The 16,947-nt window shown below is 38.8% G+C and overlaps 1 protein-coding gene and 1 non-coding gene across 2 annotated transcripts in view; both read left to right on the top strand.

The window, feature by feature from the left end:
* The window catches only part of RAB3GAP2 (RAB3 GTPase activating non-catalytic protein subunit 2), an 80,130-nt gene that overhangs the window by 26,753 nt on the left and 36,430 nt on the right, over positions 1-16,947 (top strand). Inside the window, exons 3-10 of the mRNA XM_040985703.1 lie at positions 2,730-2,850; positions 5,712-5,793; positions 8,527-8,574; positions 8,655-8,730; positions 9,043-9,144; positions 10,045-10,144; positions 11,503-11,601; positions 16,732-16,880. Of these exons, the coding sequence (XP_040841637.1) occupies positions 2,730-2,850; positions 5,712-5,793; positions 8,527-8,574; positions 8,655-8,730; positions 9,043-9,144; positions 10,045-10,144; positions 11,503-11,601; positions 16,732-16,880 (777 nt within the window). The remainder of the gene's footprint in view (positions 1-2,729; positions 2,851-5,711; positions 5,794-8,526; positions 8,575-8,654; positions 8,731-9,042; positions 9,145-10,044; positions 10,145-11,502; positions 11,602-16,731; positions 16,881-16,947) is intronic.
* LOC121160141 lies at positions 14,784-14,913 on the top strand. Its single transcript, XR_005884501.1, has one exon. It is a non-coding gene; the product is annotated as a small nucleolar RNA SNORA36 family (small nucleolar RNA).

The following is a 16,947-nucleotide window of genomic DNA, read 5'->3' as shown; positions in this document are numbered from 1 at the left end:
TGATCTATAGGGTAGCATTCAATACATAAAACATGATTAGAGGGCCCGGCGCAGTGGCGCAAGTGGTTAAGGTCTTCGCCTTGCATGCCCGGGATCCCATATGGGCGCTGGTTCTATCCCAGCAGCTCCGCTTCCCTTCCAGCTCCCTGCCTGTGCCTGGGAAAGCAGTCGAGGACAGCCCAAAGCTTTGGGACCCTGCACCCACGTGGGAGACCCGGAAGAGGCTCCTGGCTTTGGACCGGCATAGTATCGGCCTGTTGTGCTCACTTGGGGAGTGAATCATCGGATGGAAGATCTTCCTCTCTGTCTCTCCTCTCTGTATATCTGCCTTTCCAATAAAATAATAATAAAAATAAATCTTTAAAAAAAAACATGATTAGAAAATGCTTGTATTTCCAAGTGGCAATAGGCATCGTTCTCTTTATTTTGGTACTGTTTGAAACTACCATTATAACCAGGTTGGTTTGAACAGTTACCTTGATCCCAACTCACAGCACATTCAAGCTTACTCTTTATAGATGAACTGCAAACATTTATGTCAAAAATAAAATACTTTAATATTTTTTAGAGAATCTAGCTTCTCATGCTTCACATTTGTACCAGTCACCTCTCTGTGAGCATTGTGAAAAAGCAGAGAAATATTTTAGTGTCATTATATCAGATTCTGACATTATCAGTGTCTTGTTTACCTGATCTTTGCCAAAAGGCCAAGAAGCAATCATCCGTGCCTTCTTGAATCACCTGTAAATTTTAGTAAGCAGCTAGCCAAGTAAGTATTCACTAATTCTTAAGGGCAATTTTTAAGGAGTCAGATGTATTCTCAAAATTTCTAAAAACCATACTAAAATTTTTTCAAGCTTGCGTTGTTCCAAAAAGTGTTTCTTTTTTTAAAATCTTCTACCACCTGTCCCTACCAAATAAAGGTGTGAGTGTCCAGAAGTCACTGTGGGACTCCTGTTCTTTCCCCAAATAAATTATTTCAAATTACAAGCAAATGTGATATGAATAGTGGAGAAGCACAAACTAGTACAAGAATAAACAGTTTTGTTTTCTTTTTTTCTCCTAAATATTTATTTATCTATATGTTTTCGTTGAAAGACAGAGTTACAGAGAGAAGGAAGAGACACACAGAAATCTGCTGATTCACTCTCAAAATGGCTGCACCAGCCAGAATTGGGCTGGTGCAAAGCTGGGAGCCAGGAGCTTCTTCTAGGTCTCCCTTATTGATATAGGGCCCAAGCACTTGGGCCGTCCTCTGCCTGTTTCCCATATTAACATATGGGAGCTGGATCCAAAGTAGCACCACTGAAATGACACCCATATGGGGTGCAAACACCACAGATGGAGGAATAGCATGCTCTGCCACAGCACTGGCCTCCAGAATAATCAGTTTCTAAAACCCTCTCCAAAGTATTTACCTTATGTCAATATTAAATTGGGGAAAATTGAAAATAGGTTGGAAGAAAAAAATCGGAACACTGTATGCTAAGAAACCAAGACATGTTCATGGAGTAAAGATTTATGTAAACTCCTATGGTGAGATTAAGAACAAGAAAACATTTCAGCCTAGTCTACTTTGTATAGTTCATATATATTTATATATGTGTTATATATTTTTGATTTTTGTATATATGTGTATGTTGTAGTACTTATTGGTTGTCTTAAAGAAAACGTAAGATATTTGTGCTTTTAGAACTGGCTTATTTTACTAGGCATAATGGTTTCCAGCTGGGACCATTTGTTGCAAATGATAAAATTTTATTCCTCTGGCAAAGTAGTATTCCATCAAGTAGATTTACCACAATTTCTTATCCATTCCTTAGTTGATTGGCATCTGGGTTGATTCCATGTCTTAACTATTGTGAATCTGTGATTGCAGATCATACTCTTTTTTTTTTTTTTAAGATTTATTTATTTATTGGAAAGTCAGATATACAGAGAGGAAGAGAGACAGAGAGGAAGATCTTCAGTCCGATCCGATGATTCACTCCCCAAGTGAGCACAACGGCCGATGCTATACCGATCCGAAGCCAGGATCCAGGAACTTCTTCCGGGTCTCCCACATGGGTATAGGGTCCCAAGACTTTGGGCCGTCCCCAACTGCTTTCCAAAGCCACAAGCAGGGAGCTGGATGGCAAGCAAAGCTGGTGGGATTAGAACCAGTGGCCATATGGGATCCCAGCACGTGCAAGGCAAGGACTTTAGCCACTAGGCTACTACGCCAGGCCTGAAATTTTTTTAATAATGGAAATTTACCTATACACTAAATTAAAAAAAACACTTTGCAACTCAAATAAAAAGAAAGAGGCATCACATTTTATTAAACACTTTTATCAGTCCTATAATCATAATAAAAATGATTTTTTGTTTGCTGTCTAACTGTAGTTAACAGATTCATCTCTCTCAATAGGATTATTTGCTAACTTGTTCAATACTAAATTGTTCAATACTAAATCATTCTTAAGTGATTCCCTACATAGCATTCTTTTAGTACCTTGCTATTTTAAGTTAGTTTATATTTTAAAACATGTATTGATATTCAAATAAGATTTGTGATAGATATTGTTTGTTGATCATCTTTGACATGTTTTGATAAACGTTATTGTAAACTATATTAAAGAACTGGGAAAATTTTCTTTTTCTTTTTTTTCTTCCCTCTTCTTCAGTCTGAACAAGTAGAGTGGAGAACTTTGTTTTTATGTATACAATAATTGTTGTTTTATCCGTAGGAAGAAGGGAATGCTTGCAAAGCACAGAAAACTTTCTGGCTTCAGGACTGTGTGTTATCCTTATCTCCAACCAGTGATCTTATGGTTATAGCTCGGGAGCAGAAGGCTGTGTTTCTAGTGTGTAAGTACTATATTCTTTTAACTCGTCTTTAATGTATTGAATAAAATAGAAAATTAGGTAGAAAAAATGTCATTCCTATTGCATGCATTTATGCAGTAGCATCTGTAATTTTGGTATTACATATAAAATTTCCTAAATCCTTACCCTCCTTCCTTCTTTCCTCTTACTTATTTCCTTTATAGTTTCCTTTCTTCCTTTGCTTTTTTTCATTTTCTTATTTTAGCTTTCTCTTTGTGCCATTTCAAAGGCAGTGCTGGGTATTGCCCAGTTCTTTTCAAAGGGCAGTCACCAAGCCCTTAACAGTATTAATACGAGTGATATGATTTTCAACTATAATTTTTGCACTTATAATATAGATTAGCAGTTTTCTATTTTGAAGATAGTTTTAAACTCATAATTTTTGTTGAAGATTAGAATAAACATTTGGGGGCATCAGTTCGGTAGCGTAGAGGATGAAGTTGCCGTCTGTAGCACCAGTATCCCACATGGGTACTGATTCAAATGCTAGCTACTCCACTTTCAATACAATGTCCTGCTAATGTGTCTGGAAAATCAGTGGAAGATGGCCCAGTTCTCAGGTCACTGCACCCGTAAGAGACCAGGAAGGATCTCCTGGCTTCTTGCTTCAGAGGCCCAACCCCTGGTGTTGTAGCCAGCAAATCTTTGTCTCTCTCTATATATAGTCTACCTTCCAAATAACAGAACTAATCTTTTTTTTTTAATGAAGACTTAAGGGATAGATAAGATGTGAAAAATTTAGCTGATCAAAGTAACATAAAACAGCTATGGAATGAACTTATAAACAGATTTTACCATCTAGTAGTAGCATGAATCTAATAGAAAAGATGTTCTCCATCATCTGAAGACAAAAGTAGTATGGCAAATAGAATTTATAAGGTGGTACATAGGAATTAATAATTTTATTCTGTAAGAACCTGGCAGGCTCAAGATCCAGGGCTGGGAGTGTGTCTAGCAGAACTGTGGGCACTCCCCTGCTGGGCTGCAGCTCTCGCTAGTGAGCATGAGAGCCGACGGTTGGGGTCAGGCCAGGCTAGTTAAGGTGGCAGCACCCGTAAGCATAGCTGTGGGCCAGATCTGAAAGCAGCTCAGGCTGAGCTAAGCTGGAACTCCCATGGATGTGCACAAGAGCCAGATGAGATGCAGAATGGATACGGCTAGGCTGCAGCACATGCTGACACTTGAAAAATCGTGCCTTCGAGTGGGCCTCATGTAGGTATTGGAGGTGGCCCTGACGAGACTGTAGCACCCATTGAAGTGCATGAAGACCAGGCCTGTAGTAGGTGGGCTGGGTTAGGCCATAGCACCCCTCAGTTTGCAAGACAGATCAGGATAGGGGTGGAACTGACCAGGCAGCTGCATCCACCAGCATGTGCATTGAATGGTACAGGTGACTAAACCTGACCTTGCATTAGCTGGTACATACAAGAGTCAAGTTTTAGGTCATCCCAGGTGAGGTTTCTTGGGGATCTCCCAAATTAGAACAATGGATTCAATCCTCAGCCACAAGGAATATTATAAGATTTGTGGTCCAACCTTGGAGTACCTGTATCGGGACTGGGCCTCCTCAGTTGCTGATACCTGTGCAGTACACAGCATCCCCCGATATACATGGGGGACACATCAGCTACCTCATGTAAGCCAGCAGAGGATGTCTAGTGCCTTGTCAGACGATGGAAAGCAGAACAGATTGGGAGTCCCTCCTGGCCAAGCTTTGCAACAAATGCCTGAGTCTATCAATATACGGTGAGGTGGACTTGGTCAGTCAGTAGACCTTGGAAAGATTTTTTTCAACCCTGATGCATGTTATTTCTAAGCTTAGGACTTTTCAGAACTATTAAGACCATTTAAGTAACACCCTTGGAATATTCTTTTGCAGATTGGGATCTCTAAGGTGCATCAAATGACTGTCCCTCACGCTTAAATGCTGTTATAGTTTGACAGCAAGGAGTGACCCTCTTCCCTTCTCCCTTGTGAAGAAAACAGAGACATTTGTCCCACGCACCTTCCTCCATCCTCCCTACCTGATTGAGAGACCCACATGGGCATACATCCCACTCAACTATGTGAACAATGTTAAAAATAAGATAAAATAAGAACTGTGACTGTATTACATGGGCTTAACTGGGGCGATGTCTAGGCATAGGAGACTAGGGTTTTTTTTTTATTTTAATCTTATACAATTTTGAACTTTATTGTGTATTTACCTATAGATAGTCCTGAGAGAGTTAATACAGAGCCATCAACTTTTTTTATTTTTTTTTGATACAATTTAGTTGGCGGTGGGCTCTTCCCTACCCCTCCCCATATTCCCTCCCCTCCCCTCTCCTCTGTTCTCCTCTCTAGGTTCATAATGTGTGTCCACCGTGAGTTTTCCCAAGTGCTTCACACTTCCACTGGAGTGTCTCCCAGCCATGTAGGAGAATAACTTTTCATTGTGGGTTAATTCCTGTATCCTGGGGCCCTAATGTAGGTACAGTGAGGACTGGACCTTTGTTGTTTATGGGCCGTACCAATAACAGTTATATACTGACTATCTCAGCTGGTGATAAACAATCCACCTTTTATGGATGGTTAATTAATGAATTACATCACAAGTTCTTGTTACATTAGCAAATATGAAGTAACATTGATTAACATAGAGTAAGATTCACATATGATATCTCTAGATTTGATATCATTATATTATTAGAACAAACATATGATATCTGACCTTTTTGGGATTGAAGAGCCATTAAAATTTACATTTATCATTTTGAAGACAAACAATAAATTTTATAAATTACTGTTTAGTATATCTTAATTTAAAATTATTTAATATGTTGTCTTAATTTTTTTTTCAGCAAAATGGAAGTACAGTGATAAAGGAAAGGAAGAAATGCAGTTTGCAGTTGGTTGGAGTGGTTCTTTAAATGTTGAAGAAGGGTAGGTGCCAGTTAAATTGTTTTTCTCTCTGTATTAAATATATGTCTAACATTGGCTTGTAAGTGAACTTACTAGGAAGTTTCATTATTTGGAATTAGTAAATATAAATATATATCCCATCGGTAGAAATTGCAGAGAATGGTTGAGGTAGCAGATTGTCTATCATGTTATCTTTGAAAAAAATCAAGCTTGAAGAAAATTTTAAGGGAAAGTTCACAAATAATTTCATAAAATACTTTTTTTATGTATCTTTCCCTCTGCTTGCCATTACTGATTTTTTTTTTTATCCAAAAACGTCACTAGCAGTAATTGTCCTCTCTGTGTTGAGTATTTGGCTTACACGTAAAGGGGGCAGTGGCACATTAATTCTTAAATCCCATAAATGCTTCAGAAATGCAAGTTGATATGTTCAGGTTTTCTACTGGTTCTATGAAACTTTGAAAACCATGAACTCTGTCTGTTGTAGTTACATCACGGAACAGCTCAAGGCGGTAACCTTGAGCTGAAATCTATTTCAGTTACATTTTTATGGCTAAACACTGATCAGAATGAGTAGTCCTCTATACTTTTTGTTTTTAAGGTTTTTAAGATTTATTTATTTATTTCAAGGAGAGAGTGACAGAAAGAGAGAGAGAGAGAGGCAAAGTGTAAGGAGCCCAGAGTTTCAGCCAGGTCATTTGTGTAGATACTGGAGCTCATATTATCTGGGCTATCCTCCACTGCTTTTCCAACCACATTCACAAGAAGCAGGATCAGAAACACAGCAGTGTGAACTTGAGCCAGAGCTCTGACATCAGATGCCGGTGTCACGGGCAGGATCTTGGCTCAGTTTGCCACATTGCTGCTTCTCCAGACTGAGTTCAGATCAGTAGCAATGAGGTGGAAGCATTCACTGCATACCTGCAACATTGTAGGTGCTTTCTGCTATTTTCAAAATAAATTATAATATCTCTCCTTAGGTCATTTAGTTTAAGCGTTTTAAAGACATTTAATTTCTGGGAATTAAATTTGGGGAATGAGTGATGAAGTCATTCTTAAAAATTCAGTCAGATGCAAGCCTTGGGAGAGGGGCTACAGAGTAGTGAATCTTGTCAGCCACTATTTTATTCTGGCTTTGTCCTCGAGAATACTTTATTTGAAATACTCAGAGAAAGAGAAATGGAGAGAGGTTTTTAACCTAAAGGTTCACTCCCCAAATGGCCGCAATTGCTGAGGCTGAGCCAGGCCAAGGCCAGGAGCCAGAGTCTTCATCTGAGTTTCCCATATGGGTGGCAGCAGCCCAAGCACTTGGACCATCTCTCTCTGCTTTCCCAGGTGCATTAGCCGAGAGCTGGATTGGAAGTGGAGCAGCTGGGATTCTAAATAGGACTTGAACTATGTATCACAGGTAGAAGCTTAACCCATTGTACCATGATGCCAGCCCCCAGATACTTGTTTTTATCAGAATTGGTACTGGATTTTAAGCCTTAAGATCTGAACTTAACTCACTCTCCCTCTGCCAAATGGGAACCAAGATCTCTTTTTCCATCTTCAGCTACTTAGAGCTGGATAGAGGGGTTAAAAGAGAGCTCTTCTTGACCCGACATGATGGTTCAGTGGCTAAATCCTTGCTTTGAATGCACCAGGATCCATACAGGCACCGATTCATAACTCGACTTCTCCACTTCCCATCCAGGTCCCTGCTTGTGGCCTGGGAAAGCAGCAGAGGACAGCTCAAGGCCTTGGGACCCTGTCTCCTGTGTAGGAGATCTGGAAAGAGCTTCTGGTTCCTGGCTTTGGATTGACTCAGCTCTGGCCATTGTGGCCTTTTGGGGAGTGAACCAGTGGATAGAAGATCTTTATCTGTTTTCCTCTAAATTGGCCTTTCCAATAAAAATAGATATATCTTTATAAGGAAAAAAGGGAACTCTTCTTGATGCTTACTTCAGTGTATTATTTCCTATTATTATACTAAAATATTCCACAGTGTCTCCTCTATATTCCCCGGCTTTCTAGCAGTGATTTGAAGACACCCTCATGTGCATGGATTTCAGAATTTTCTGCACAAGAATAAACTTACATTTTAATTCCATTTTTCATGAGCTTTTACTTTTTAGTTATTGTTGTTTTATGTTTTTATTTTTCATGATATAGTTCCTTAGGCTCAAGGATGTCCTCTTCCACCCTCTCTATCCCCCCATCCTTCCCACTGTTTTCCCCTAATTAAAAGTAACTTGTCGATTACTGGGGACAATTTCTGCAAAATATAAAATAAGAAGACAGATATTTGAAATACAGTAAGTCCCTAAAACATGGACCTTTAAGATGTCCAATTTGCATGTGCTATGACTGGCAGTTCCTCTCCCCACTGCATAGCCCCTGCCCTTAATCAGGTAGATAAACCAAAGTCATTAACTAATTCAGATGAGAATGGGATGGTAGAAAATGACAGCCATTTTCTCAGTTCTGCATACAATCAATTGTGAAAGTAAACTTTTATATTCTTTACTTTCTTGCTTTTAATGACAATACAGAATGAAAGATATTCTCTTCTATTAATCACTAATGAATGTAGCATTATATTTATCTGAATGAGTTTTATAGCCCCTAATAGTGTATATCTAGTTATGCATTAAATATAACTGATCCACAGAGGTCATCACCATAGATTATCCTTTAATATCAGATTGTAGACCAATACACATCATTGACTGATTCAGTTGGTAAGCATGTGATTTTTATATTTCTTTTTAGGGAATGTGTAACTAGTGCTCTGTGTATCCCACTAGCAAGCCAAAAGAGGTAAGGAGCCAAAATAGAAATTACCTGCTTTCTGTCCTTTGATTTATGAGCTGTTAAGATCATAAATTTTGTTGTAACAGGAGTTCCACTGGACGTCCTGATTGGACCTGCATAGTGGTGGGTTTTACTTCAGGTTACGTACGTTTCTATACCGAGGTGAGTTGAGTTTTCAGCAGATAGTGAACTCTCATTGTCTGTAATAGTTGTGCAACTCCATTAAACTAGTTGGTGACTTCATACTTGTTGGTTGGAAAGATATTAATGTCTTATTAGGGTAGAGGCTGGAACAGGTGGTGAAATTTTCTGGTAGAACATAAATAGAAGAGTACCTGTTGTTTTCCTAGAAAGAGATTACCTTTATCCATGGAAAATTTGGGGGGAAACTGTAATCTCTGCCTGGCCCAACCTTTTGGTTGAGCTGTGTTGTTGGTGAGAAAATAAGCAAGGCCCTTCCCTGCTTCCTTCTAGAACGGTGTGCTCTTGCTTGCACAGCTTTTGAACGAGGACCCAGTGCTTCAGCTTAAATGCAGGACCTATGAAATCCCCCGGCATCCTGGCGTGACTGAACAGGTATTATAAAAAGCTTTGTTCAAAGTGGCAATGACATTACTCTGAAACATTTTTCCCTTTATTGGTTGGAAGCTTAAAATTATCATTTGTGGAGCAGTTATCCATACTGTTGTATTCTAGAACTACAATCTGTTTGTAATAGAGTATCATTTTTTGCTTTTATTTATGAAATATTATGTTTCCTGCTACAATAAGACACTTAAAAAGAAAAGAAACAATTTAAGAGACAGAATCCTCATCTGCTGATTTACTTCTCAAATGCCCATTGCAGCTGAGACATAACCAGGCAACAGTCAGAATCTAGGAACTCAGCCTACAGCTCCCATGTGGGTGGCAAGGACTCATCCACTGGAGCTACTTCTTGCTGCTACACTAGGGTGGATATTGGCAGGAAGCTGAAGTCAAGTGCCAGAGACAGATACTGGATGCAAGCATATCAGTGTAGGTCACAAGCGTCTTGACGTTGAAGTTTCAGAATTTACATCCCAGTATAATACTTTAGTTACAAGTCAATAAAAGTTTGTTATTTTTAGAATTTACTAGTGATACAGGCAAAGGTATGGTGTCATGTATATTATTTTTAATTTGAAGTTGTCAGAATTTCCATAGCAGAAGAAATAAATTCTGGCATTATTATTAATAGTACTATTAACCATTTTTCCTAAAAGCATTATTCACCATGTATAAAAACTCACATTGAGAATTTTGAAGTCTGTCCAAAAAGCATTCTAAAATTGATATTCCATTTAATTTTACTGTTTGATTGCTTGCCTCTGCTTTGTGTATTGAATGGTTGATGGTTTATTTTATATTCCCTTATTTTGACATTCAGGAGTTATTAGAAATGCGTATGTGGCATGTCTGTTTAAGAAAATGTGTTGTTTTCCACTTTGTAAATAGAATGAAGAGTTAAGTATCTTATATCCAGGTGCCATTGTGACTATTGATGGATTTAGCCTTTTTCAATCACTTCGTGCTTGCAGAAATCAGGTAGCAAAAGGTAAATTTTTTTTGCAAGAAATGTTTAACTGCTGATGCTTGTTTTATTTAATGTGACCTGTTTGTAGAGTTAAATATGTCTTCTAAGTATGTCTTCCAAACCAGTGCTAAAAATACCCTACTGCTGCAGAAATGAGAGTACTTTATGATAATTCTGCATTGCTCTGCTTACAAGGAGAAAGAAGCAAGTGGGGGGGAGGGGATAATTTTTTTAGTAGCAGTACCAGCTGGAAGTCCATATCAGCTCCTTTATGCTCATTTGGAACTGTTCTGAGTAGAGGAAAGCAGGAGGTCTGTATGTATGAAACTCCATTGTTGTTGACTTAGGCGTGAAGACTGCACAGTCAAGAGTTCTGATATCACTCTTAGTTTACATTCTGATGCTATCTTTGGAGAAGAATGTTGCATTTCACCATATTCAATGTTTTCATAATATTTAATTACTCAAATTTAACCCGCCATAAGCTCCATTAAGAACATTTAAAATAATCCAAAGAGACTAGTAATAAGAATTCTATTAGTTAAAAGAAAAATCTAAATATAGCTAATTATGTAGCATAAATTGGTGTTATCAGTCATTCACTTTTTCACCATTTTTGATTTTCTGTCTGTCCTGTGTAAGATTATAAAGTCATTTTATCTCCTAGGAAGTTAGTAGTCCCTTTAGTGCTTTCTGATTGTAAGAGTTCTGATTATTTAGCCACAAATTGTTGCGGTATTTATTTCTGCTTGCAAGAAGGTTTTCTTTTCTTGACTTAAATTTTAAATCTGTAGTTTTAGAAAGTTCTATTTTTGTCATACGCTTATTAAAGTTTTCCAGAATAAACAGATTTCAGTATCATTCTAATATGTAGTGTGGAGCTTGTGCATGAACCCGTGGTGAGAGGTGATGGCTTTGCTTTTCCTTCTGTTATTCACGAGATGGAGGGACTGAGGTTAAAGACTGGCCTTTCTTTACACATTTTGGCAGTGCTGTCACTTTACTGTTAGCATGTTCCTTTTGTGTCTGGCCCCAGTTGCCTCGCTTTAACACCTGGCTGTATGTGTGCTCTGCCATGGGTGTCAGGGTTTTAGTTTGTCAGTGAGTAAAGGCACCAGATGCTGTACCCAGAGTTTCTCCACTTCAGGGTTTTCGTTTTTAAATCCTCCTGTCAGTTTAAAAGTCTCTTGTGATAACCCACTGTTTTAAGTGTATCCTTATGTATATTGTCTTAACATAAATCTTACTTTATTCCTTGTTTTCATTATTTTGGCTCATACATTGAAATTTGGAATAATGAATTTTTGTATTATCATTTTTGTAACACTTCGTTTTTTCTGTTATAATTTAGTTTGGATTATCTACTTTTTCCCTGACAGCTACAGCATCAGGCAATGAACACATACAGCCACCACCCTTGGCTTATAAGAAGTGGGGTTTACAAGATATTGACACTATTATTGATCATGCAAGCATTGGTAAGCCTTACCAGTTCAAATTTTTGCAGTTACTTCTTACACCTTTTGATGACCATATGCTGTGTATTAGAAATGAATAGTTACTCTTACGTGAAGAAATGCATTGCATTTAGAGGGACATTTGAAAGTTAGGCTTATGTCTTTAAGAAGCTGTAGCTACTCTTCTAAAGAATTTAATAGCAACAACAGAAGGATTTTGTGGTTTTTATTTTGTCCATATAGTGACCATGTAAGGTCTTTTAAAGTTTAACCTTTAAATGAGAACATAAATAAAAGCTTTTTGCTTGTTGCAGCTACCTTTTGAGAGCTTATTGTATTAGATATCAAGAATATAGAGATGGATAGACATGATCCCTGTTATCCGAAAATGTGAGCTTTAATTTCACAATTACTAGAGTAGAGAAGTATGCCAACAGAGTGGTAGCAGAGGAGCATGCCCCTAGCGTTGAGGGGATAAGAGAACAGGAGGTTGATGTCAGCCTACAGTTGAAGGAGTGAGTAGAGGTTGACGCAGACCTAGCCAACGTGTACAGAAGTGTCAGGGTAAAAGTGCATAGTGTGCTGAACAAACAGTGAGTGGCAAGGCTAACTGACAAGAATGAAGTCCAGTATGTAGAGAGCAGTCAGATTCTGAAAGGTTTAGTATAGCATTTAGAGGAATGGCTAAGTATTTTCATTTAGAATTTTTCTCCTAGCAATATAGAAAACCATTGAGGAATTTGGAGCAAGAGAACCTCTCACATTTGCCTGTTAAAAAATTGACCTTGGTGGCAATATAGAGACTGGAATGCAGGAGCCGAGCGCAGAACCTGGGGCTCTTACACAATCTATAAATCATTTAAGAAGAGTTTCTCTCTGCTGTCCATACCCGCAATGTCAGGATACAGTTAAATAGCAGAATGATGAAGTTATGACTGCTTCTGCAGGACTCTACGATTGTAATAACATAGAGGAAATCAGTGGGGGGAGGCAACTAGGGGAGGGGGCAGGGAAATTCTAGAGCCTAAGGAACTGTATCATTAAAATAAATTTTATCATGAAACAATGTCATGATTTTCATCCTTCATTTGATAGGTTGATAGGTTGATATCAGGTTTATTGATTTGTGCATGTGGAACCATCCGAAACTCCACACATTAATGCCTTTTGTGTCTTTTTCAACTCAACACAGTTTTTTAAAGACTTATCCATCTTGCTCCATTATTAAAGTAATTTAATATTGTATCATATTTCTGGAAATTTAATAATAGAATAAAGCCACTTTGTTTATTACAGATTTTTTAAAAAGTAATGTGTTTCTGAATTAAGATAGTAAAAATGTGAGTAGAAAGGGAAAAAATGTTACTTAAAAATGCATTTTTGCTTAACAATATAATAAATGCTTGTCAAGAAATTCAAATACTACATAAATGTGTACATGGAAAAAGAAAAAAAAAAGTCTTCTAATTTATACTATCCAGAGATATATTGGCCTCTTGGCAAATATCCTTAATGACTATTTGGAGTTGTGTATGAGTGTGTGTAAATTCGTATATAATATGTATTTTTTTATAGAGAGATAATGTTTTCATGAAAAGAATTTTATACTATCAAGTATGTAATAGCCTTTTCTCAATCAGAATGTCACAGCCAGCTCTTTTCAATTTTTCCAAAGGTGCATTTTATGAGTTTTAAACCCAAGATAGGTGGAACACTTGAAATGTGGCAGTTGAAGGGAGGTTTACTTATATACGAGAAACTATTTATTTAAATAAAGATTAGTTAAAGGAGGAAACCTCAAGGAATAGTACACTGAAGTTTGCTTTTTTTTCAAAGATTTATTTTTATTACAAAGTCAGATATATAGAGAGAGGAGGAGAGACAGAGAAATATCTTCCCTCTGATGATTCACTTCCCAGGTGAACGCAATGGCTGGTGCTGAGCCAATCTGAAGCCAGGAGCCAGGAGCTCTTCTGTGTCTCCCACACAGGTACAGGGTCCCAAGACTTTGGGCCATCCTCGATTGCTTTCCCAGGCCACAAGCAGGGAGCTGGATGGGAAGTGGGGCTGCCAGGGTGAGAACCGGCGCTCATATGGGATCCTGGTACTTGCAAGGCGAGGACTTTAGCTGCTAGGCGACGGCGCCGGGCACTTTTTTTTTTTTAAGATTTAAAGATTTATTTTTATTGGAAAGTTAGATATATTGACAGGAAGAGAGACAGTGAGCAAGATCTTCCATCCACTTATTCACTCCCCAAGTGGCCACAATCGCCATAGCTGCACTGATCTGAAGCCAGGAGCCAGAACCCTCTTCCAGGTCTCCCACATGGGTGCAGGGTCCCAAGGCTTTGGGCCGTCCTCCACTGCTTTCCCAGGCCACAAGAGGGACCCGGATGGGAAGTAGGGCTGCTCAGATTAGAACTGGTCCTCATATGGGATTCTGGTGTGTGCAAGGCAAGGACTTTAGCTGCTAGGCTACTGCACCGGGCCCCTGTAGTTTTCTGAGCAGCCAAGCTTGTAAGCATTCCTAGGCCTTAGAAGGTGAGAGCAGGGAGTATTCCAGAACTTGATGACAATTAATGGAATTAGTGCCTTGTGAGCAGTATGGGTTTTGACCAAGGGCCGTAGTGAACTTTTAGGGAGACTGCAAGGGCAATACAGTCCTGACTGTTCTTTCCGTCCTTGGTCTCCTACTGGGGCTTACTGCTGTGTAAACCAAATAGGAATCCAGCATCATCTGTGCACCTGCTCCCTGAGAGAGAGCAGCCAATAAGAGGAGGGATGTGAATGCTCCAGAGGGGTTAAGGGAACGTATCTGCCATGGGCTTTTCACGGCATCATTCTTAGGTGAAGTACTCTATAATTCTTTATCAATATTTCAGTGTGTCTTTTTTTTTCCGATAACATAAATATGCAATAAAATGATACCAGAGTGATAGGCCAGCTGGTTATCACACTGCCTACCGCATTCTGATTTAGCTCCCTGATAACACATCTGGGAAAGCTTCAAAAGATGGCCCTCGTACTTGGGTCCCTGCCACCATGTAGGAGACCCCAGTGACATTGAAGACTCCTGAGTTCAGCCCGACTCAGCCCCAGCTTTTTCAGGCATTTGGGGAGTTAGCCAGTGAAAGGAAGATTTTTCTCCCTCTCTCTCTAGACCTGTAATCTAAATAAAATTTAATTTTAAAAAAGCCACAAAATTCCAAAGTGTTGAGTTCAGTTCAGTGAGCTTCCCCGATCTGATCATTAAACATTGGAATATTAAAACTGGCTGGGGAAAATGATTGGATAGAAATTATTCTTCTGTTCACATATTTCCAACCTCTAATTGAAAACAAAATGTACAGTAAACTTAAGGTGTGTACATCTTGATGTAAAGCCTGATTAATTCATTCAGTGAGTGAATGACTACCTGTGTTGTCCTGTGTGATAACGTAGGCGCTAGAAATACAAGTCAGAGAGGACCCCTGCCCTGATGAAGCCTTGATACTAGTGAAAGGAAGAAAAATAACAAGGCTAAGTGAATATATATAATATCAGAATGTTAGTCAGTGTCATGAGGAAAATCACCAGAGGAACTGTAGGCAGAAAAGGGAGGAAAAGCATCTTCAGGGCAGTGACCTGAAAGTGACCCCCCTGTCCTGGGAAGACCTGTGGGAAGAGTGACCTGGAAGGGAGTCCCCTGCCCTGGGAAGACCTGTGGAAGAGCCTCCGAGGCAGAGGAAGCAGCAAGGCGAGGGACCTTGAAGACTTTAGTGTTCCAGAAGCAAAGAGGTCATGTGAATCAACTCTAAAGAATGAAAGGAGATAAAATGTTGGATTGAAAATGTTTGTTGTAGTGCTGCTGCATATGGATTAAAAAAAATTGAATTATATTCTAAACACATTAAGTGTTGCTAATCGATTCTGAATAAAGGTTTGCTTTTGAAGATATCTCTTTTAGTTGCTATTTAGAAAATGGATTGTAGTGGGAATCAAGGGAGACCACTTAGGAGTATGTTGTAATATTTCAGGCAAGGAGCCAGCATTGTGGCATAGCAGCTAAAGCCTTTGTCTGCAATGACAGCATTTCATATGGGTTCTGGTTCAAGTTCCAGCTCTCCTGGGAAAGCAGTAGAGGAAGATCCAAGGGCTTGGGCCTCTGCACCCCTGACATGGGACACCCAGAAGAAGCTCCTGGCTCCTAGGTTTGTCCTGACCCAGTACTGGCCTTTGTGGCCATTTAGGCAGTAAGGCAGCAGGTGGAAGACTTCTCTTCATCTCCCTCTTAATATAATTCTGCCTTGAAAATTAATTAAGCAGATTTTTTAAAATAATAATTCAAGCCAGAGAGAAGTTTAGGTTTACCTAAGGTAAAGGCAATGGAGTTGGAGATAGGTGGACGGAATACTTTTGTACTGAAGGAACTGTTTAAGAATTGAGGCAGTTAGAAATGAAGGATTTGTTTTTAGTTAGCATTTTTGGCTTTTGACACTTTAGTCACTACTGTTTTATTGTGTACCTTTTCTTTAATCGATTTTTTAAATCAAGAGGTAGAAAGACAGGGCACATACAGATACCGTCTCTTTCTGTTGATCTCTTTCCAGAAGCCTGCAGTTTCTGGAGTGCCAAACCTAGGAGCCAGGAACTTAGCCCAGATCGCCTACATGAGAGACAAGAACCCAGTTGCTTGAGTCACCCTGGGCTACTTTCCAGAGTTCTCATTAGCACGAGGCTGAAAAGAATGGCCCACATAATGATATCAAGCCTTGTGTGGAACATAAGCATTTTAACCAGTGTCTTAACCAAATGCCTGCCCCCGAAGTAGCTCACTCTGGCATTCACATGTGTGGCTTGTGTGGTGATAAGGCATATATATAGTTGGAGTTAAAGATTGAAAGCACCCATCAGCCATTTTGTTAAAATAAATTAAAACCAGTTTTAAATTTGGTTCGGTTTATACCCAGATTGTCCTCTGAATATTTTGTAGTGACTTATACTCTCTTCTGTATTAACAGAAGCTGTTAAATTTTATTTATGTTCATATGTCACAACTTGTTAATCTTGGTCCATCCTAAAATTGAAGTGAAACAAAATGTTAATGATCCGTAATGACAGTATTGTTTAAGTGCATTCAAATGATGAGGTTTTTTTCTTTTCATTTATTAGGAATTATGACTCTGTCCCCCTTTGATCAAATGAAGACTGCCTCCAATATTGGTGGATTTAATGCAGCAATTAAAAATAGTCCACCTGCCATGTCTCAGTACATCACTGTAGGAGCCAATCCATTTACTGGCTTCTTCTATGCTCTAGAGGTATGAATTTCATCAATAATTATAACAAACCGCTCTTGACTTTTCAGCTTATGTATAAATTAGATAT

Source organism: Ochotona curzoniae, unplaced genomic scaffold, assembly GCF_017591425.1.
Source record: "Ochotona curzoniae isolate NIBS_2020 unplaced genomic scaffold, NIBS_Ocur_1.0 contig_430, whole genome shotgun sequence".
Taxonomy (NCBI): domain Eukaryota; kingdom Metazoa; phylum Chordata; class Mammalia; order Lagomorpha; family Ochotonidae; genus Ochotona; species Ochotona curzoniae.
Note: the sequence above shows the minus strand (reverse complement) of the source record. Positions and strands in the feature narration are given on the sequence as shown.